This window comes from Lingula anatina, chromosome 7, assembly GCF_051362555.1.
Source record: "Lingula anatina isolate TDL-2025a chromosome 7, LinAna3.0, whole genome shotgun sequence".
In the NCBI taxonomy this organism is placed as follows: Eukaryota; Metazoa; Brachiopoda; class Lingulata; order Lingulida; family Lingulidae; genus Lingula; species Lingula anatina.
Window position 1 is genome coordinate 6024813 of NC_141773.1, and position 22347 is coordinate 6047159.

At 39.8% G+C, this 22347-nt stretch overlaps 2 protein-coding genes across 4 annotated transcripts; one reads left to right on the top strand and one right to left on the bottom strand.

Annotated features, from left to right (window-relative positions):
• The first annotated feature begins 590 nt into the window (after positions 1-590).
• On the top strand, positions 591-14463 carry LOC106175528 (amblin-like). Of its 3 annotated transcripts, none has more exons than XM_087017454.1 (7): positions 591-869; positions 2256-4639; positions 4956-6006; positions 10634-10822; positions 11311-11392; positions 12712-12900; positions 13286-14463. In XM_087017454.1, the coding sequence occupies exons 3-7, from the start codon at positions 4975-4977 to the stop codon at positions 13453-13455; spliced, it is 1662 nt and encodes a 553-aa protein (XP_086873580.1). In that variant the 5' UTR covers positions 591-869; positions 2256-4639; positions 4956-4974; the 3' UTR covers positions 13456-14463. The 3 variants fall into 3 exon arrangements, with proteins under 3 accessions (XP_086873580.1, XP_086873581.1, XP_013413037.2); XM_087017455.1 differs by having other exon boundaries at positions 2261-4639; XM_013557583.3 differs by lacking the exons at positions 591-869; positions 2256-4639; positions 4956-6006 and adding an exon at positions 7909-8331.
• On the bottom strand, positions 14054-22229 carry LOC106175535 (uncharacterized). Its single transcript, XM_013557598.2, has 9 exons — positions 21908-22229; positions 21100-21126; positions 20736-20900; positions 19891-20151; positions 19262-19492; positions 17663-17854; positions 17062-17238; positions 16432-16572; positions 14054-15815 (listed from the first exon to the last, which is right to left on the bottom strand). Exons 1-9 carry the CDS (start codon positions 21945-21947, stop codon positions 14707-14709), a joined length of 2343 nt encoding a protein of 780 aa, XP_013413052.2. The 5' UTR covers positions 21948-22229; the 3' UTR covers positions 14054-14706.
• Positions 22230-22347: the final 118 nt, after the last annotated feature.

Here is a 22347-nt window from a genome sequence, read left to right on the forward strand (position 1 = left end):
TCTCTTATTATGTCCATGTATAAATGGTTAAAATATAACAAAAACATCAAATAAAATAATGATGATCTTTGGCGTAAAACGTAACGAACTTGGTTAGGGGAGTTGTCTGGCCTGTCCCGCATCCTCACGAAAGTCATGCGTTGCAAAATTGTTGGATTCTGTCTCATTCGGCTTCTATTATACAACGTCCACAACTTTGTGCTAGGGACTTAAAGAAACCTTATCAAATGATCCTAGGCCATAAACTTCACCACTCTCAACTTCTACTCAACTACCAAAGCACAAAGAGAGTATTTTTTTTTCGGACTTTAAAATAAGTAATAGTTAGACCCCGAGTCAGCGAGGGTTATGTGGCATAAACGAGTGCATAGCACGAGTGGATGTCACATAACCCCCGCTGACGAGAGATCTATCTTATTTAGACCACGGTCTATTAGCGGGTTATAACGCATTCATGCAAGAAGTGTGGTTACGCGAGTTACACCACGTCCGAGTCTTTTGTTCTTTACTTCCACCGTGGTCTAATTAATTTGACTCTATTCCAGTCCAACGGTCCTTGTTCATCAAAAATGTCACTGAAAAGTAGAGGTTTTACCTTGGGACATTTGTTCCGCAGCAGTCCCAGCTAGGTGTGGCTCAGCCGAGTCACATGTGGTCAGAGTTGACAGTTGATTGAATACTGCTCGAGCGATGTCATGGCATGTTTCGCTTGGGTGACAGTGTATTATCTCAGACATAGCTAGGTCATTCTCTAGGACCCCACGTGCAGTAACAACGTATACATCCACCGGAGCTACAAAAACTCAATATACCAATAGTGACGGCAAATGTGAATAAAAGGATTGCGTCTTTGACATCGCTTTGTACAGGTACAGTAATACATTGTCACGGGTTAACATAACGTTTGAAACGAAAATTTTGAATTAGAAAAAAAAACCTCCGTGTACATAACCCCCGTGTGCCGTATACCAGATGACCGTCTATGCATGTGAGGTAAACTCATGTTCTCTTTGTAGTGAGTTTTCAATAGTTATGGCAATTTTTACCTTGATACCTTATACTAGTTGAACAAAAACAATGGCCTGCAGCCTGTATTATTACTTAAACCACGGCTAGCACGTATAACAAAAGACTCGACAAAAGATTCACTGGCTAATAACGGACCGGGATTGAATCCCCGAAGAATGCCTACGGGCCGAAAGCTGGGATTATATATAACATCTGTAAAGTAGATCTTCAGAGATGTATCAGTAATAATACTAATTTTGAGTATTCGACTTACAAGCACGTCATGTACGAGTGAGTTCCACGGTTTGTTGCACTCCCGTTACTCACTAGCTAATAACGGCCCAGTATCTGTATATCGGGCCCTTATAGCGCCCACCACGGATCAGACAACAATGAAAATAAATCGTTTCCCAAACTGTAAATTATTATTGTATTGTATATGTAAAATTTATAGAAAAAACAAGTTAGCTCTAAAAAGATTCCAAATGCTAAGGCGATGATTGAGAAATTCACGATAGGCGTGACTTAAGATCCAAGTTAGCACTTAAAAATTTGTATGTCTCACTGAGTCACTACAGAAAGAAAATAAGCGTTTAACCTTGAGAACGGAGGACTTACGAAAACAAAAACCTTTCGTAACAATATGAAGCCTGAACACAGCGCGAAGACTGAAATCGTCATAAACATATTCTTTAATTCCTTAAGATACTCCCTTTTATGTTCAGACCCAGATATATGTCTGTCGTACATATAGTCGTCACTTTCGTCTGTCGTCGCCATAGTCACTTTGCTACTGTGCACTTTCAGTAAAAACAAGATAAGTGGAAAACCGTTTTACTCTCTGTATTCAAATTTATAGAACTGGTGAATATTCATAAATTAAGGTCGAGTTCGAATCAGCATGATTGGGCCTTTTTTTTTTTCAAAAGTTGTGCTGTTTGACGTCTTGCATTTTTTGTGAAATTTTTCACATATTAGCATTTTTAAGGTATGACTTTAAACTTCATGGGCTTGAAGACCTTTAATAGTCAATTTTTCTTAATAATAATAATAATAATAATAGTATATGACCAATGTGATTTTCTTTTAAGAATTAAGTGCTTGCTTTTTGTTGGCCCTACTTTGTCTCAAATGAAATACGTTCTCAATACTCAAATTATGCTTTGGATTAGCATGACATCCTGTTTGGTCTGTGTGGTCAGAGGAACACCAAGTTTAATAAATTATTTTTGTTTTTTTTATTTTAGTTTAGGATCAGAACTTAGAGGGCGATGAAGAATTGCAAATGTGTATCCCTGTTAGCTGCTGTCTCTATAACACTCCTGTGGATGCCATATAATACACGCTTTGGTTTCCCAGGCACTGTGATTGTCAGATCTCTGATATCACGCAGCATAGGTGAAAATGATGCTCGAGTTAGGACACAACAGCCGCAGTTTGTCTACCTCGTCCAAGGCGCATCAAGACACCCTATTCCCAATCTCAACGACACGCCGAATAGAGAAATTATATGGTTGACCTACAGAGACAAAACGGGCGACATCTACTTTCCGAAGAGCACTCACGCCACAGGTCGTAACCGGCTGCTTTGGGAAGCAATTGAACGTGCATCTAAGAGGAATGACGGTGGCTACTTGTACTACTTATTTCTGGACGATGATTTGTTGCTCAGTAATGAGAATGATTCGAAGCGCTGGTGGCGAGAAGATTTACCAAGCAACCCTTTTGATCGATTTGAACTCTTTTTACTCGATTTCCAACCGGCAGTTGGGTTTACGAGATTTGAATTTTACATCCATGATTCTCCAACCCCAGTGGGGGTGAAATACCAGGTCGATGCTATTTTCAACGGGTTCCACCGCCACACAATTTCCTTCATGTTGCCCTACATAAGCGATTTAGATCACATATCATGGTGGTTTGCTCAGTGGTTTGTCATTCACATATCTGCGATGTTTTATAATTCAAATCGTGTCCTTTGCAACGCAGTTTATGCAAATAACTCAAGATATCACGGGGACAATAAGTTGAAGGGGGCCTACACTGATTCTGGCGATTTCCGTATACCGCGTGATTATTTTCGAACATGGATAGACAAGAACAACAAAGTTAAAACCGCCAACGGGGAAAATATTAACTTGCTTCGGACCTTTAAGAGACAGGCTTTGTATTTGAACATTCCAGGAAATGCCAGCAGAAAAAACAGTATGGAATACAGGGTTTCTACAAAGTTTATAACCACTGCATTCGATAAGTCCAGCCCGGGCATTCAAAAGATTTTGCGCTGGAGAAATTTACCAAAAGTAAGGAATATACTGTATGGGAGTGAGAAGGATGAACCTGACTTCTTTCCAGATGTTTTCCCCTTGCACTAATCCCCTTCTTACCTCGTGTTCTTCGTATTGTACAAGGAAAACAGTTAGTAGTCACATTCAATGCTAGACCCAGGGTTTTTCTCTAAGGGGCGGGGTGGGGGGTTAAAGAATGGAAAAATTTCTTGTTTCAGAAATATCAAAAATCATTCAAAAATGATGATAATAACCAGGGATGGAAATGGTGATTCGCACAGTCTAGTAAAGATGACTGGTGAATTTTACCTAATGCGGTGAAAATTAATTTTGAACACGAAAACATGTTTATAATATGCTCTCAACGGTTTTTGGACAAGATATACCTTGGTGCTTTAGGGAAAACCGCTGTAATTTTCAGGGTGCATTTATTTATTAATTCAGGCCCGTAGCCGGGGGAGGGGGGGTTCGAAAGAGCCGCCCCTTTTGCTGGGTAATATTTGATCCAGGTTCATGAAGTTTTTATGGAAAAAGGTCCACTTTTTCAGAAAAAGAACCCCCTTTTAAATTTGCTGGCTACGGGCCTGTAATTAATCTATAAAATCATTTAATCCATGTTAATTTTATTTAAATATATTCATATGTAATTTTTGTTTATATTTATTTTCACCTATATGAAAGTATAATGCAAATTGTACACATTAAATGATGGATAAACATACATTATGTATCATTCACTCCTGCATGATTTCAACCAATAGGAAAAATTATTTCAATGGAGAGTGGAGAGTATGGCATTGGAATTATCAATACTTATCAACTGCGCCCCAATATAGAGGGATGATAAAAAATAAAGGATTTATAACCCCCGCTGACGAGGGGTCTATCTTATTAAGACCACGGTCCATGAACGGGTTATAACGCAATCATGCGAGACGTGCGGTTATGCGAGTTACACCACGTCCGAGTCTTTTGTTGTTCACTTACACCGTGGTCATATTAATTTGACTCTATTCCAGTCCAACGCTCCTTGTTCATCAAAAATGTCACTGAAAAGTAGAGGTTTTACCTTGGGACCTTTGTTCCGCAGCAGTCCCAGCTAGGTGTGGCTCAGCTGAGTCACACGTGGTCAGAGTTGACGGTTGATTGAATACTGTTCGAGCGATGTCATGGCATGTTTCGCTTGGGTGACAGTGTATTATCTCAGACATAGCTAGGTCATTCTCTAGGACTCCACGTGCAGTAATAACGTATACATCCGCCGGAGCTACAAAAACTCAATATACCTATAGTGACGGCAGGTGTGAATTAAAGCATTGCGTCTTTGACATCGCTTTGTACAGGTACAGTAATACATTGTCACGGGTTAACATAACGTTTGAAACGAAAATTTTGAATTAGAAAAACACCTCATCTATATGACAAGTACTACATAACCCCCGTGTGCCGTGTGTGCCAGCTTACCGTCTATGATTATAATTAAAGACCCGTTCAAATGATTTAATAATAAATGTAATAATATATGACAATGTGAATTTCTTAATGCTATTGTTGGCCCTACTTTGTCTCAAATGAGCAGAGGATTAGCATAACGTCCTTTGTGGTCAAAGGCACATCAAGGTTAATAAATTATTACAATCTTTTTTTATATTTGTTTAGGACCAGAATATAGAGGGCGATGAAGATCTGCAAATTCGTATTCTTGTTTATTGTTGTCTCTGTGATAGTTCTGTGGGTGCCATATACGGCACGCTTTCGTTTCCCAGAGACGGTGATTGGCAGATTTCTGGTATCAAGTAGCACAGGTCCAAATGATTCTCCAGTAAGGACAGAACAGCCACAGTTTGTCTATCTCGTCCAAGGCGCATCAAGACACCCTATTCCCGGTCTCAACGCCACACCGAATAGAGAAATCATATGGCTGACGTACAGAGACAAAACAGGCGACATCTATTTTCCAAAGAGCACACACACCGAAGGTCGTAACCGTTTGCTCCTAGAAGCAATTGACCGTGCATCTAAGAGAAAGGAAGGTGGCTTCTTGTACTACGTATTTTTGGATGATGATTTGTTGCTAAGTAATGAGAATGATGAGAAATGGTGGTGGCGCAAAGATTTACCAAGCAACCCATTTGATCGATTTGAACTGTTTTTACTCGATTTCCAACCGGCAGTTGGGTTTCCAAGTTTTGGTATTAATATTCACGATGCTCCAGCCCCAGTTGGGGTGATATACAACTTCGATGCTATTTTCAACGGGTTCCATCGCCACACAATTTCCTTCATGTTGCCATACATTACCGATTTAGATCACATATCATGGTGGTTTGCCCAGTGGTTTGTCATTCACATGTCTGCGATGTTCTATAATTCAAATCGTGTCTTTTGCAACGCAGTGCACGTAAACAACTCGAGATATCACGGGGACAATAAGTTGAAGGGGGCCTACACCGATTCTGGCGATTTCCGTGTACCGCGTGATTATTTACGCACATGGATAGACAAGAACAACAAAGTTAAAACCGCCAACGGGGAAAATATTAACTTGCTTCGGACCTTTAAGAGACAGGCTTTGTATTTGAACATTCCAGGAAATGCCAGCAGAAAAAACAGTATGGAATACAGGGTTTCTACAAAGTTTATAACCACTGCATTCGATAAGTCCCACCCGGGCATTCAAAAGATTTTGCGCTGGAGAAATTTACCAAAAGTAAGGAATATCCTCTATGGGAGTGAGAAGGATGAACCTGACTTCTTTCCAGATGTTTTCCCCTTGCACTAACTCATTTCTTACCGCGTGTTCTTCGTATTGTACAAGGAAAACAGTTAGTAGTCACATTCACTGCTGAACCCAGGGTTTTCTTCTGAGGTGGGGGGGGGGGGGGGGGTACATTAATAAAAATTCCCTTGCTTTGGAAATATCAAATGGAAGACGAGGGGAAATGTCAATAATGGAAATAATGGAAATGGTGATTCGCACAATCTAGTAAAGATGGCTGTTGAATTTTACTTGAGGCGGTGAAAATAAGAAAATTTGAACACGAAAACATGTTTATACGATGTTCTGCGCGGTTTTTGGACAAGATATAACGTGGCACTATAGGTTAAACCGCAGTAGTTTCCAGGGTGGATGTATTTCTTTATTTATACTTTTATTTGCTTAATCATTTATTCCCTTTTTTTATTTTTGTTTATATTTATTTTCAACTATATAAATATATAATGCAAATTGTATACATTAAATATTGGACAAACATCCAATATGTATCTCTCACTCCTGCAAAATTTCAATATTATTTTAATGGAGAGTATGTCATGGGAATTATCCATGCTTATCAAGTGCACCTCAATATAGAGGGTTGATCGAAAAATAAAGGATTTATTTTTCTTATTTTTATTTGATTTATTTATATACTGATTCTTAACGCACACTGTATCAACGTATCAAGTTGGTCTAAATTTAATTTTAAAAACTGCAATTTGATTTAAATTTGGAAGTTTCTAAAACGAAATTTGGCTGTGAAATCCCTTCTTTGACATCTTGCTAGCATGGAGAAATTGTCGTATTCAGTAAGGAAAGCAGTTTTAATAACAAAAGTTTTAAAAATAACAAGCCTCTTGGATAATATTTCCAAGCTCTTAATACAAAAAAATTAAACTGCACTTAAGGGTTATTACGAGATGCACGTTTATTTCACTGACACATTTTGTCTTCACCCTGAAGTCAATTTGTTCACAGTGCCTGGTAGCGAAGTTTTTTTTTTTTTTTTTTTTTTTTTTTTTTTTTTTTTTTTTTGCATAATACTTCTACTTGTTTCCTGTTAGACATGGTACTGTATTCTGTCACCGCAGTATGGATTAGAGTGAATTGAAGATTTTATAAATGGTTGAAATATTATATTAAAAACATCAAATAAAAAATGATTATCTTTGGCGAAAAACGTAACTGCTTGATTTCCTATTAGACACTAAATGAATCCCCCGAGGGGATTACGCAACAAGCATTCAAGTGGGTCGGCGGTATTTGATCCGAGGATTTCTTAGTCAGCAGTTCTGAATGCGCTCTAGTAGCACAATTTGGGTCAAGTTTAAGTACGGACTACAATCTTATTTCCTGAATACTTGTGATATCGCTGGAAGCGATCCATACATCTCTCTATTTAGAACACGGTCTTTTCAGCCGATGGTATTCGTAAAATTGCTTTAGATACGGGACTTGTACATGTACAAAATTGGCAACTTGGGCGTGCTAGTACATGAAGATCTGAACGTGGTTACTTAAAACAAACGAGGAAATTGACGCACAAATTTAAGATCCTGTTCTAAGTGTCTGAGTGACGGGAACCCGTTTCCCATTCACAGTAAAAAGGAATTGCTATTCTACATTGCACAGGTGATATTCGCCCCATATACTAACTCGGATACTTCCGGCTAATTCTAATCTGCACTAATTATAAAGGACCCCGGGTTTTCATTCCAAAGTCTACTGCCCCTGTCACGCCGGAAATAAGGCGAATAAGTCGCGTGCGACCCATATCACAGAACGCCGTGATTCGTCTATAATTTCTTGCGAGTGGCGCGGCATACCAACGCAGCGGCTCTAAATTTGACGTAGGCTGAATAAATGATTTAAAACGAACTACTTTCATGCTTGTTCCGTAAGAGTCATCATTCTACGTAGCTGTCAAGTACTTAAACGGAGTTGCCAAGTCCCGAGAGTTAGTCTAGAAAGGCACGGCTCAAGATTACTTTGTGCCTAGTACACATTACTAACGGCTTGAAACGCACAATGGCGCATCATTCAGGTTGAGATTATCTATAGTATTTATCAGAGCAAGACATACACTACAGCTTCGCCACATTCTGGGATAATAAATTGGGAGGTGATTATAACAGACGTTGACAGCGGAGCCACACGCGGTGTATTAGTCCGGTACAGGGTCAGCGTGTTTCAGGCAGATTGTTGGTCCAGATACCCAATGCCATGGGTCCCAATATTGCGGTATTCGTCAGGCTGTGTGTGATACTGGAAGCAGTGAGTACCCTTATGTATAGCTCTCTCTCTCTCTCTCTCTCTCTCTCTCACACACACACACACACACACACACACACACACACACGGGCTGCACGCACACACACACGGGCTGCACGCGCACACACAGGCCTGTTTTAAATTCCGCATGAAGTGCCTTTTTAGTTTATTTAAGCGGATTTGAACAACTAACAAGGGAAAAAGAGGGCTGTTGTGGTAGGTGCTGACAAACTACTTAAGCCTGCAATTGATACACGGCGTTACTTTCAATCTGCTAATGGCGTTTTAATCATTTTATTACGCTTTTCCCCGTCAGGTATTTCCGAAACGTAATTCATGTTCACAATGTAAACATCAACTTCACCTTTGGATGCATCAGGCACGTACGTGCGTGGCCTTCATCAAAGATTTTCCCACGATTTCCCCCAGGTCTTTGTTTTGATGCTTTGGTGGGGCCTGATAGCGCAATAACGTTTTAAAGACAGATGGATTTGAATTGGAAGCGCGTGTGCTATGTTTCCATTACCCACAATGTAGGGCACGCAGCAAATCGCTGGGACATGAATCTGTATGCCTCGGTGATGTATGAATACGTCTGCAGCGTCAGAATAGAAAAAGGAAACGCGTTGATAAACTGCTGCGCCGCAGATGTTTTTTGTTTCTAAATCTCTGACTTACGCTGTGAGCGTGAACCTCCAACCCAGTGGCTGCAAATTGAACGTAAAGCACTCATGGGACGAAGAAGTGGAGAGAGTATCGACGCGTGTTAACTGATCCAATTTTCTTATTTGACTTTTTTGATGACAGAACCCTCCAATCGCTCAACAGCTCCAGGCTGCTAAATGACTCATTATTTACCACAAAAGCAAAAAGCGGTTTGGAAAATAAACGAGACATTAAAAACTCTGTATGCTCATTTGTTTGCTTTGTTTCTCATGTACCTTATACGACCAAACAACTGGCACCATTAATTCCCGGGCTTTATATTTCATAAACAAAAGCTGCAACTAAGCATAACCTTAATTGACCTTGTTAAAGAATTGGAACTGAAAAGAACAGAGCTTTTTCCTTCTGAAATCGGTTGATTTTAAGCCACAAATAAAGGTATTGAAAAGGGTACAATTACAGGCACCCATTATTTCCTGCTTTGTAGGAAAGTTTATATTATAGCGTCTTGTCGTGTGATGTGTGATTTCATAGTTTCACTGTACTAAATCAAAGTGATCAATTTTAACAATATACCTGTGCTAGACAAAATTTGTTCTAGGCCGTTTCGTATAGTATAAAAACATAGTTAATTAGCATTTCATAGGAAATCATTATATGAATATTTGTGTGTGAGTGTGTGTGTGTGAGAGAGAGAGAGAGAGAGAGAGAGAGAGAGAGAGGGAGGGGAGTCTGTATAAGTAGGCGGCAAGCACTGCTCCCTATGGTGATATTGCGGTGGTTACCATGTTTGCGGTCAGACAATTCCTGGTTGAACACATGCGGGATGGTCAGATTTGATTCATTAAAATATTTCAAATATTTGGTGAGTTAACATCACATCACCCTCTCGATGTATTTTTCATGTGAGTCACTTATTCACGGAATGAAATTGATACATTCGGAGAAAGTCCTGTTGTATCAGTTTTATCGTTTAAAAAAGCACTTCTGCATAGGCCTATGCTTCTTTGTTTCCTGACGCGTTAAGACAGGTTCGCTTTTCTTCAGCTACTGAAATCTTTCGAAGCAGTGAATTACAAGACGCCGAGAGACTATTATAGTACCAAATAAAACATGAAAGCATGTTAAAGAGGAGCTTGCTATATTTAGTGACACTGGTCGTATTCTCTGGTAAAAACGACCGTGTCTGATTATAGCAGACACGCTGTCGAATCAAATGTTCTCTTTTCAGTCAAAGGTGACATTATCTAGCATTATGTTTGTAACTTTCAGCAACGAAAGAGATTTTGTTTTCTAGATCAGCAGCGTTGATTTTTTTTTTTTTTTTTTTTGTCTAGGTGCTAGTGTGTTGAGGGGTTACATATCGCAAAGCGTTCCTATAAATTTCTATGAAACTTGCAGGATAATAAATCGTTCAGGGAGCAATAGGGTACTGCGTCTTAAACTGAAAGTATATATCTTTAATGGAACGATGGTTCTGTTATCCCGTTCGGTAACTGCCGAATACAACTTGGGTCTTCCACGCCTTTTTACAGTAAATAAAGATGAAATACAAAAACGATAGCTCTCACTAGATCTGTAAGATGAAGACGAGTATATATATAATTTATTGCTGAAAGTTTTCTTTCTTTGTTTCCAGATAACTTTGGTAGCCGCAGCTTCGACGTACTCCCATAGGTCATATGTCAAAGTTTCCCGGCGCTTTCACCAACATCGCCGTATAAATGACCATTCTTCTGGTCAAACGGTGTCACAGAATGCTGTCACGAACTCACAAGTCCCCGTAGCACCAGAGCCTGTCCAGCACGTTCATCTCGACCCATGTCAGGTATGTACAGGAAGTCGTGGGCTTAAACTATTGATTAAGATAGCACAGGCCCCCTCGTTCAGAAAAAAAAAATTTAAGGCAGTTCTAGTACATGTACTAGGGGCTAACATCTCTGTTACCCAGTGGCGGATTTCGGCCCTGGCCCCCCCTTTCGATTTCTGAAAAAATAACACCAATGGTCCCCTCTTGAAATTAGAATTTTGATTAGCTGAATCATAGTTCTAAACCGTACCAAATGGCACTGTACGCCCTCTAAAATACCAAAGTTTTTTTGGGTTCCTTCACGGGCCCAAACCCCACGCCATGGGGGGGGGGGGGGGGGGGGGGGGGGGGCACGGTCGGCTTCGCATCTGCATCCTGTCATTCCTTTAAAAAATTGGTGGTGATGGGTGGGGATGGGGGGGGGGGTGAATGGCCCTCCGAGGCCGCCTGGATCCACCATCTTAATCACTATCAGACTGCATTATAAAAAGCTTTCTCTGCTCCAGGTGACAGTCTGTCCAGAGGGGCACATGTGTGTGGCTATTGAATCACAGTGTAACGGAGGCGAGCTGGTCGCGGATTGCCAGCGTAAGTATGCACCAATACTCCCTTTATTATGAGTAATGCAGTGTGACAGTATGAGAGAGAGAGAGAGAGAGAGAGAGAGAGAGAGAGAGAGAATGAGAGAAAGACATCAACCGCGGGTGGGTGGGGCACAGCTATCATTTTTATTGAGCTGCCCCCTTTCTCCCTCCCAAACATTCAGTATAGCTAGTTAAACCAGGCAAAATAGTTTTTTCATCTCTCAATATCATTGAAAATTTCCTCGTCTAATGTGTTGCATTTGACAAGCGCTATAATTTATACGGCTCCCCCTTAGTGAGAGAGAGAGAGAGAGAGGGGGGTCACTGAGATGTTTGTTATACGATCCACCATTCTTTTGACGCTGTTTTATCTCGCTTATCATATTTTATTGATCTATGTATTTGACAAGCCTCATGTACACAGCTCTCTTTTTGAATATCCCTGACAGGTGGCTGGCAGTACAGACTGGTTGAGGGGGGGGGGGGGCGTTGGGATGGCTCCCACTGAAAATATCACGCCTTGGCAGAACCAGAATCTTTCTGATAACTGCTGAAATAGTTCAATCTCAGATCTCTGTTGAAAGGGGGATATTTAGTACAGCTGGAGCTCAGCCAAAACGGCTCAGAAACTCGACTTCGCTTTCCTAAGTGCTTAATTTTCAAGTTCATATAGCTTTCCAACAACTTCCTTATTTTCTGCAAGCCACGTTTCATATTGCCCCACGTGGCAAATAGCCGAGCACTTGAAAAGGAAGGGCTGAGCGTCCGTGGTAGAACACATTACATTGTAAATTACCACCCATCTGCTTTAAATATTGTCTTGGATCAAGTTCCAGTTAAATGTAACCAAAATGAATTAAATGTTCTCCCATTCACGGCCACTTAAGATACTGCATACGAAAACAGGCTATAACGTACCCACAAACAAACTCACGAAACAACGCGTTACCCAAGATACTTGTATCCTACCCATAACTTAATTAGTTGCCTATAGGGTTTTAATGTTTTTTTTTTCTCTCGTTCTGCCTCTCAACAGTTTTCCGGATCAAAGAAAGACTCACATAAAGAGATACATACTGTAACTTAGAGAACTATAGTTCTCCCTGATAGACATCTCAACTGTCACTTAGCATGGAATACCCCGCCCCGCCCCGCCCCGCCCCCCATCAGTGACGAAGTACAAAGTGAATATCACTGGGGCTGTCAACCAAGTTGCGATATCACAGAACAACACACATTTTTGGATACATAAAGAGATGGGGAAAATAAATACTTTAAGAGGTGGGGCAATGATAATTCATTACTTGAACCCTGTCATTCCAGCCATGAAGGCGACAACCAATATTTGTCGAGAGCCGAGAGATAAAGGGGATGTCTTCTGTAACGGAAGGCACAGCCGCTGGTATTACGACTCGGAGATAGGACGCTGCAGACGTCTGCTGTATTCGGGCTGCGGAGGGAACAACAACAATTTCCCGTCTAGGGATATGTGCGAAAGAGCCTGCGTCCGAGGTAACGATTGTTGGACTTTTCCGATTGCGTTTGTTGCGATTTGGAATTTTCTACTATCACAATTGAGACGAAAACTTGCCCGAAACGATAGAATATTATAGTTGAATGAATTGCCACTTGCGCTGGTGAAAAAAGATGACAAATTGTGATTTCTAAAAAATTAACCCATTGATTCAGCTTCCACAACGAAGGGATAAAGTGATTAGGATAATTAGCATAGGGATAAATAAAGCAATGCACAGGCTTTCGTCAAATGAAACAGTCACTCAAAATAAATGAATAAATAAATAAATAAATAAATAAATAAACAGTTAAGAGATATAAAACGAAAAATCAGTTCTGACTTGACCATTTAAATGTAACAATGATATTATTCATTTTTCAGAGAAGGTATGTTGTTTTCGATCAGATCCCGGCCCCTGCAGAGCGAACATCCCCAGGTGGTATTTCGACTCGATAGATGGCGCCTGTAAGCAATTTACGTACGGCGGGTGTAAAGGGAACGGAAATAACTTTGAAACAGAGTTACAATGCCAGGGCCTGTGCACGTACTAAAATGGAGCAGAATAAGAATATTTCATCGGAGAAAAAGTGTTGTAAATATTCTGAGTTCTGAGTTCTGTGCAAATGCTGATGCAGTGGTACTCGTACTGCGTAAACAGCATTTCGTGAAGAACAGGGTTTTGGGGGTGGATTACCATCGGCTGTTCCCAGCGTCCTAAAAACAAGTGCCAAGCGTAAAAAGTGCAGGAATTACAAGGAAAAACATCTGCAGCCATTCATCACTTTAAAGAACGCATGTTCTCTTGTGGCGATGGTGGTTTTATACCATGATAAAAACCGTGGTTATTTGACATTCACGGAAAAGTGAGATACTTTGAACAGGAATATATATATATACCGGACATGAAATCGGAAAGCGAATACAGAGAAAAACGTGATTTCTTTACATCATTAGTATCTAGTCGTATCGTCAAAATATTGCAATATTGCTCTTCTATAAAACTTTCTATAGAAGAAAACCGGGTTTTTGATAAATGCATATCAAATCTTGCAGAGGATATATAAATATATATATATATATATATATATATATATATATATATATATATATATTCACCAATTATATCTTATATAAAAGATAGCATGGATGCACTTTTTAAAAATTATTATTATTAGGCAGTGCCATGTAAAAAATGTTACAAGCTACATGTATTACTTAAATATGACTTCTTGAATAAGGCGTGGTACTGCATTTAGTGCGTATCTGAACTATAACAAAATCCACCTACGAGTAGTGCTGCAATACTGCCTGACTTCACGTGATATGACGTGCAATAAGCATTTTTTTTAATATAATGGAGTAATATCTGCCTATATTAAAGCCGCAAATGTTGGGCACACGTTCGGGAATTACATGCACTACAAAAATGTCTTTGGATTTCTGTAACCGTGTGAAGGAATGGTCGCGTTTTGTATGCACTAACAAATTGCTACCCTGTCTATTTGCAAGGTTGTATAGGTTTTATAATGATTACATACAATAAAACTGGAGTAAATGCGCATTTTAGTTAATCAAATTTTTACCTCTCTTCCTGAAACATGCACATTTCACATTACATACCATGTCTCTCCTCCCGTCTTTGTAATAAACGTATCTACGCCTCCTATAATTTAAAATTAGGTGGTCCTGATTACATGAGAATGTATAATCATTCTTCGTTGCTTTCATGGACCAGCGACTTTTCGATGATCAGTGTTCTCCGAGTGACTTTTTGCCATGCTCATGTAAGCTACAGAAATGTTCTAGTTGCCTTTCATGCGACCACGTAGCAATCCCACGGCGTGTAGGTGAAAATCATTGAGATTACTTGCTCTCGTGGCAACATCCAAGGTATTATTTCTCTCTCTGTTTTGGCTTCGGTCTTTCAATTTCCTGTCTCTCCCCATTGGGACCGTCTTTTCTTCGGTACGACCGCCCAGTTTCTGCCTGCCCCATTTCGTATTATGGCTGCCACCTGCACTGTTATCCGGCGGACTCGGAGCGTCACGTCTGTATCTCCGCACCCCTCTCCACTGATGAAACCCACCGCTCGCCCAGGGATCTCGCACCCAGACTTCGACGGGACCAAAGCTTCTCCCTTCTCCACGTGCCATTAAAGGCACCTCCCATCCTGCCATGCCTGGTTCCCCGCCCCGTCGCCCACGCCCACCGAAATTGTTCCACCACATTCTGCCAGAGTATGTAACTGAAGGAGCCCCCATATCTCCAGTGTCAAAAGACGATCCCATGTTCACATATGTATCGGCATTAGACCTTCCCCTAGAGCCATCCGCCATAGTCATATCCCCTCCAGAGCCAGAGAATCCAGCCATCGGCCTATCTCCTTGACCATTAGAACCAGGCTGGCCTGGGGTGTAATCATGACCAGTTTGGTCTCCGTTCCACTGCCCAATCGAGTCACCTGGTGTTCCGGGATGAGATCCACGTGTTCCTGTCCCACGCTCCGTGCCTTGCCCAGCATCTACTCTGTCTGCGGGTACAGTACCATATCGGTACGTGTCACCGGGACACGTTCCATCCACGTCACATCTGCCTGTTGTAGGGTTGTATTTTTTCAAGTAGGGGCAATGGCGGGGGGCAAATTCCACCTCTCCTGCCGTGTAGGAGTCAGGACACACGGCACGCATGCGCGGACGGGGCGATGCCTGGTGATAAAATGACCCCATGGCGTCAGGATGTCTGTTATTGCCCGAGCCTGATGCCGTTGGCCAGCCGTTTGAGTACATATCGATCGTGTTCCCCGTGCGTATAGGTGCGGGCATTTTCCGCACGCATTCCCAGTACATACAGCTAGAGTTGGGATGAGGACCAACATTACCGACATCTTCTAGAACGGCACATCTAGGTCTTGCTGAAAGTAATAAATAATGATACAGAGTTGATGTTTGAAGGAGTTTGTATACTGCATACGACTGGCCTCCCAAAGTTGCTAATAAAACGCTATACGGTATTGGGCAGGACAAAGTCGTTTGTTACTGGAGCCTGTGGGGAAGAACTACCATGGCTCTTTTGCATTGCTTGATACCAAGTAATTCTTAGACTGTTTATAAAAGATTTCAGGAAAAAGCACATTCCATCAGGTGCATATCACAAAATTTTCTGTGCAATGCACAGAAGGTTACAACTATGATACAACTTCCGCTTCCTTTGCTAAAATTGATAAAAATTGGATAGCTGACTATTAAAAGTCTACTTAAAAATGTTAATATTAGAGCGTTTGACGAACAATTGATCCAGAAAAGACGCAGTCAGCATCTCTAACTGGCTTTAGATACTAAGAACTATCGCAGTATACACAACCACAATTACACCGCAGACGCTTAGATAGTCGAAAAATAGTCGAGGTTAATGGTATTAAAGATTCTTTGTGAATCACCAAATGGCTAAATTCTCAAGAGTCTTTGATAAGACCGACTTCAGACTTGAACCACTTTGTGAAGCATAGGGCCTACATCCTGGACACCAACCTGTGACCTTTTGCTCAAGGGTTGTTTCCTCCCCGCACGCATCCGTCACGTGCCACGTGCGCACGAAGGTCTGTCCTGTACATCGCCTTTCTGGGTAAATATCATGGTAAGGGGTGGTCTCTTTTAATACCACCTCATTTCCTGGAAATTAAATAGAAACAATTGAAACGAAGAGTAACAACATGGCTTAATCGACTTTTTTCGTCATCTCTTGTGTAAAGATGGCGACAAAGTCGATCACATCCTAGCGTCCAGTCCTTTGATGAGGGGTCAAAATGCCAAGGATCATAGGTAAAATTGCGCGATTAGTCTTCTTAAAACGATTTATATAAATAATATTTATGTTTTTCACCAAAAAATATCTAGGGTTATGTCTTATTCAGGCAGGTTATCTTGAGTCGGGTTAATACGTTGCATCTTTCTAATAGAGGTAAATGTAGAATTTTTTTCTTTTATGTCCCATTATTACAACTATCAAAAAGTCAATATGAAAATGGCATATATTCTACAAACAAGAAGAGGTTTCCTTCAGACGATACCCGACTTCGTCGGAGAGGAAAAATGTCTTTGGTAGGCCTATTCGACCATAAGTCAAGCCATTAGGATATTTACACCACTTTGAGATCTTACCCGGGCAGGTGGAAATATTTGGGGTATTCAGGCCCAGGAATTCGCACGTGTAACCGCACTCATAGGTGGCGTTATCCATCACCTCCACAACTGTTTCCGAGTAGACCACAATGACCTGGGATCTGGCCGCTACCTCTCCACACTCGTCCACGGCAGTCCAGCGCCGCTCCACTGTGCCTAGAATACAATAAAATACTGTACATAGGGCTGCACCATTGACGGTTGTACATGTACAATCATATGAAAACAGTTCACTCTGTAAGTAGCAAATCGCCTTTTTCAAGAAGGTACTAAATCATAGCAATAAATAGGTTTTACACAATTGATCCATGAGACAGAACCATGTACCAAATTTTATTACATATTCAGCTTCATACAATGTTTATGTCCATTTATTTACTGTTTTCGATTTTGCCTCATAAGAGTGCAATGGCCTCTTAATGTTATCTGGCGCTGTTCTACCACTTGCTGCTAACTTGAAGATCATTTGTGTTTTAATATTTCAGAGAATGATACGCTAACAATGAGCATGACGGAAATTCAGATTCAATATTGTAGTCTAAAGAGAGTGTATATATCGATCAATGGAAACTGAACATACCTCTATTTGGACAGGAGAGATTCTTATAGTCTTTATAAACGATACTGAGGCTGTTCCCTGGACACCGGGCCGTGCCATTCGCCCAGCCAATCAGATGTGGCGTTAGTTTGTCCATTTCATAGCAAGAAACTGTTACGTCATCAGGGACGATAATTTCTGGCGCTATGTTGTTGACCTTGATGTTCTGAACCGCTAAAGGAAAGGATTGGATATAAATAATGTGTTGTGTATATAGTTACACAAACATATGTATACCTCGTGTATAAACAGAATATTTAAAATTGTTTGACTGTACCCGGTACATTACTAACCACCTAGCAGTGGTACTTTTACTAACTAAACAGAAATACAGATATTCTTAAATAGAAGGGGAAATTATAACTGCTGATCTGCAACTTGTATTTTTAACTTTCTATACATAAACAGTTCGTTTACTTTAAAATGCATCTTTAAATAAATCAAATGTGCTGAAAAATACAAGTGGGAGTAAATGTGACCGTTGTTACCCAAATAAAAATGTGCATCAATTCACAAGAATTTGATTTTAATTTTTTTCACTTTGTTAATATTCAATGTATTGATAACGCCAACGGGCATTAAACCCACGGGTCGATTCTCTGATGCCTGTTAGTCAAACAATTAAGATATTGTTAGTCAAACAATTTGGATATGGCGGTAGAGACTATTTGTTTTTAGATGGCCTTTTCAAAGCATACCAGCTTTGTCACAGTGGGCGTGTCCATAACACTTCTTTTGTGTAAAGCGCACCTGTTGTTGCACCCGTGATAACCTTATGTATTCAAGTGTACTCTACACACTTCGGCGATGCTGGAGGAAAGTATTGCGGTTATGATATTGACAATACTCAGTTAAAAATAAAAAAAGAGGAAAAAACTGAAAATACCTGGGGCATTCACCCACATTATCGCCAATGAGATAATCTGTTTGGTATTTTTGAAAAAGGATGAAACGACGTGTTTTCCGTGGGAATTTAAAAATGATGATTCTTCCCTATATCGACTTATGTCCTACATGTACACGCCATGCTGCTTTCATGCATTTGTTATCTCATTAGACTAGCTTTTCTTTCGGGTTTTCTTTTATTTCAAGTTATGCACAAAATGTGTCATGTTTCAATGTCACTTTGAGGATTCATGTTGATTCACCGTATAGATCTTGGTAATAAGAAGTATAAATATTTTGATGCATCTAGAAAGATCTACATAATTTAACAACTATTATGTAGATCTTTCTAGATGCATCAAAATATTTATACTTCTTATGTTTCAATGTCAACACGTATTGTCTATCATATACCTAAGTTATCACGGGATACCGGGAGGATTTATCCACAAAAGAAAAACACCAGGGTGTAAATTACTATAGGAAAGAGTTCAAAATAAACGAATGGAAAAGAACGAACAAAAATAAACTTATATAAATGTATTACAAAAGAATCGGATTAAGAAAATCAAAATCGTGAATTTCACAGATAAATTTACGGTTACTAGTACATGTATCTACCTGTATAGTAAGAAAAGACCCTACCCATTACCAAAACCAGGGCTAACACAAAAAATAAATATGCAGTTGCCCCACCTGCACTTTTATCGCCATTGCTGTCAGTCACAGTCCAGTTCCTTTCAATTGTAAACGTTCCGGGGCAGATGAAATCACGTACGTTATTGGTATACGCCATGTCAACCGTCAAGCCACACTGTGACGCCCCCAGTGCACGCCCCGTGCGAGACGGGTTGATGATGTCTATACACAAGACGTCGGTGGTGTTGGGTGGGATTATCAGTGGAGGCTGGTCGCACCTGCCTGTCGCTGGGAGGGAGATACGATAAGATTATCCGTTAGAAACAATTGGCTTTTCTGTATGCATATTTTCAAAAGCGCAAAAAAAGTTCCTATCAAGTGAAAACAATCAATAAACAAATAAATAAAATAAAATAAAATAAAATAAAATAAAATAAAATAAAATAAAATAAAAATTTCGGTTAAAATTGTGTTTTTCTACATACATGCCAAACCATGCCTTAAAAGATTTAGCAAATGAAAGCAAAGACAATATGTCAAAGCTGGAAATGGCCCAGGCCCAAACGGACTGCGCTTCTGGGCAACTCATGAAAATAACCGACCCGCACTTTTAATCATAAATAAAATTCCAAGCTTCATTATCAAAAGAACATTTTTGTTCTAACTTTGATGAAAATGGCACAAACCTGGCATTTCACAGATATAAGGTCTCCTCATATTGATATCACAATCCCTCCATTTTCCCGCGCTGCCGGAAGAGGTGTCCAGACACAGTCCGTTCTGCGTGTGGTCTACGTCATCAGGTTGTCCTGGTAACCAAAAGTCCCCGGCTGTAGGAGTCAACTCGGCTGTATCCACCCATCGAAAGTCTCCCTCCTTCCAACCGTCAGAGGCGCCAATGAAGACCGCATTAATGACGGCACCGTTAGAGTCGGTCTTGCCAGAGACTGAAATACAGATATATCGACAAGTATATCTTGTATTTAAAAAAAAGTATCGCGCTTTATTATCGAATGTGTAAGATCAAATGAAATTTTCACTATTTTTTTTAGCTCACTTGTTTTTCATTAAATGTGTAAAATGATTAACACGAAAACATGCTTCGAAAGTATTCCGTCTTTATATAGTCTTATTAGTCTATTAATAGTCTTTTAAATTTAACCTAGATATAACACCAATACAATGAAGCAATAACCCACATGCCACTGAAACTGAAGCTATTTAGATACGTACGACTGCACCTTAATAATGAAATAACCGAAAAGTCGAAGGCGAGCCCATAGAGGGGGTGGCGGGGGGCTGCATGCCCTACCCCAGATTTGGAGGTTTCCTTTCTCCCAATTAATCAAATCAATAACTAAGTAGATAAATTAATCAAACGGTATAAAAAGCAAAACAAAGACGTGCTGATTCATTTAGGCTCAGGTCGATTGTTACGCCAATATTCTATAAATATTTCGCAAAAAAATGAATAAATTTAATAAAATTTAAGATTAGAAATAATTCTGCTTAAAGCAATAGGAAAGCCTACCGGTGAGTGACACAAAGTTCTCCAGAAAATCTTGTTCATCTTGAAACCCCACTGTGACAAGGTGGCCGTTTTTATCCACACAGTCCTGCTGTGCTTCTGACCATGTTTTAGACATGTTGACAAATATATAACACTGGTCAAGGTGCAAGACACCGGTGTCACATCCTGAAAAAAACAAACAAACAAATAATTTGGATATGTAATTAATTTTACCAGCAGTAGGCCTACAATCAGAGATTTAAATAGCACAGTAAGTTTTAACTCTAAGGAAAAAAACACAAATATTGAATCATTTCATAAATGCTTTACACATTTTTGAGAAGTTGGAGATTTTCAACTTTGGCGATCTATTTGTCAAACTTACTTAGCTCTGCGCGTGCTTCCAAAGCACCTGGAATATGAAAACGAAATTCACTTAATATTTACTTAGTCATACTTATAAATGTTGATTCAAAGCCTTTGGAATGTCAATTGTCAGAAACACACATTTGTTAAATGATAAATTTTGATAAGGTGGAATATTAGAGTAAGTTGGAAGTTTACAATATTCAAGTATATAATTGTTGTATATGAACTGACTTCCACCCAAAACACATAAAAGCATTACTGTGTCCAAATACTATGCACATGCACAAATAAAACGGTGGTCAAATGAAATATTTAAATCAACAAATGTACATGTATGTACAAGAAGAATGAGCTGAAAATAACGATAAAATGTATATTCTTTGTTATCTGAAATATGCAGAGACTGATCGTCAGCATGTAAACATTCTGTGAATGAGTTTATTCTATAGACCAACATTATATCTTCTTTCTTTCTTTCACTACTTCTATATTCTCTTAATACTTTCTAGTGTGTGTATATATGCCTATATAAGTATGCCATGTAAAACGATTATGTTATTTCCTCAATATTTTAGATTTAACAAATACGTAGATAATATGGAACCTACAAACCAAACCATGCTAAAATTTGCACATTTTTTATTAACCAATAATCATTGAAATTTTAAATCTTAAAAGAAATAATAATCGTTCATGCTTATTTGATACTATCAGAGCACCTATTATAACCACATGTTATCATTTGTACGATTTTTTACCAACGTATCATTTTCGTCAATCAATTTCATTAAAACTAACTTTCAATCAAATCATTCCGTACTTACATAATATTATGGCGGCACCAATAAGCCAAGTCGCTCTCATATCGCAGACTTTCCCCTAGATCACCGAAGCCTGCAATTTCACCCAACAGTCCGTCAGGTGAAGGAATAACGGGCCTTATACGTCCCATGCTCTTCTGATGTGGTTGAAGGGGCGTGCCTGCCCCCACAGGTACTCCTAGGCCCTCGAGGGGACGATTGCAATCTTCTAAGATATCTACTTTCCCACGGTGTTGGGGACATTTCGTAAAACCACCGTGTAGGACGGTGTGGTTTCTCGCACCCTGTGTTCTGTTCGATTTATTTTCGTTATTCTGGTGCCTTGGCAATTTGATTATCTATAAAGAGAGGATGAATCGGTGTAAGGACGTCATGTTGACGTGTTCGGTACTTTAGGGTTCCATTGAGGGGGGTAGTGCTCACAGTTCACTGGAAATGAAGGT

Excerpts from the sequence above, each read along its gene's own strand:
- LOC106175528 (XM_087017454.1), top strand. The coding sequence starts at position 4,975 with ATGAAGATCTGCAAATTCGTATTCTTGTTTATTGTTGTCTCTGTGATA. Across the intron at positions 10,823-11,310 it reads TTCATCTCGACCCATGTCAG|GTGACAGTCTGTCCAGAGGG; the intron begins GTATGTACAGGA and ends TCTCTGCTCCAG. Across the intron at positions 11,393-12,711 it reads GCTGGTCGCGGATTGCCAGC|CCATGAAGGCGACAACCAAT; the intron begins GTAAGTATGCAC and ends CTGTCATTCCAG.
- LOC106175535 (XM_013557598.2), bottom strand. The coding sequence starts at position 21,947 with ATGAGAGCGACTTGGCTTATTGGTGCCGCCATAATATTAT. Across the intron at positions 20,152-20,735 it reads GAACTTTGTGTCACTCACCG|TCTCTGGCAAGACCGACTCT; the intron begins GTAGGCTTTCCT and ends TCTGTATTTCAG. Across the intron at positions 17,855-19,261 it reads CAATGGCGATAAAAGTGCAG|CGGTTCAGAACATCAAGGTC; the intron begins GTGGGGCAACTG and ends CCTTTCCTTTAG.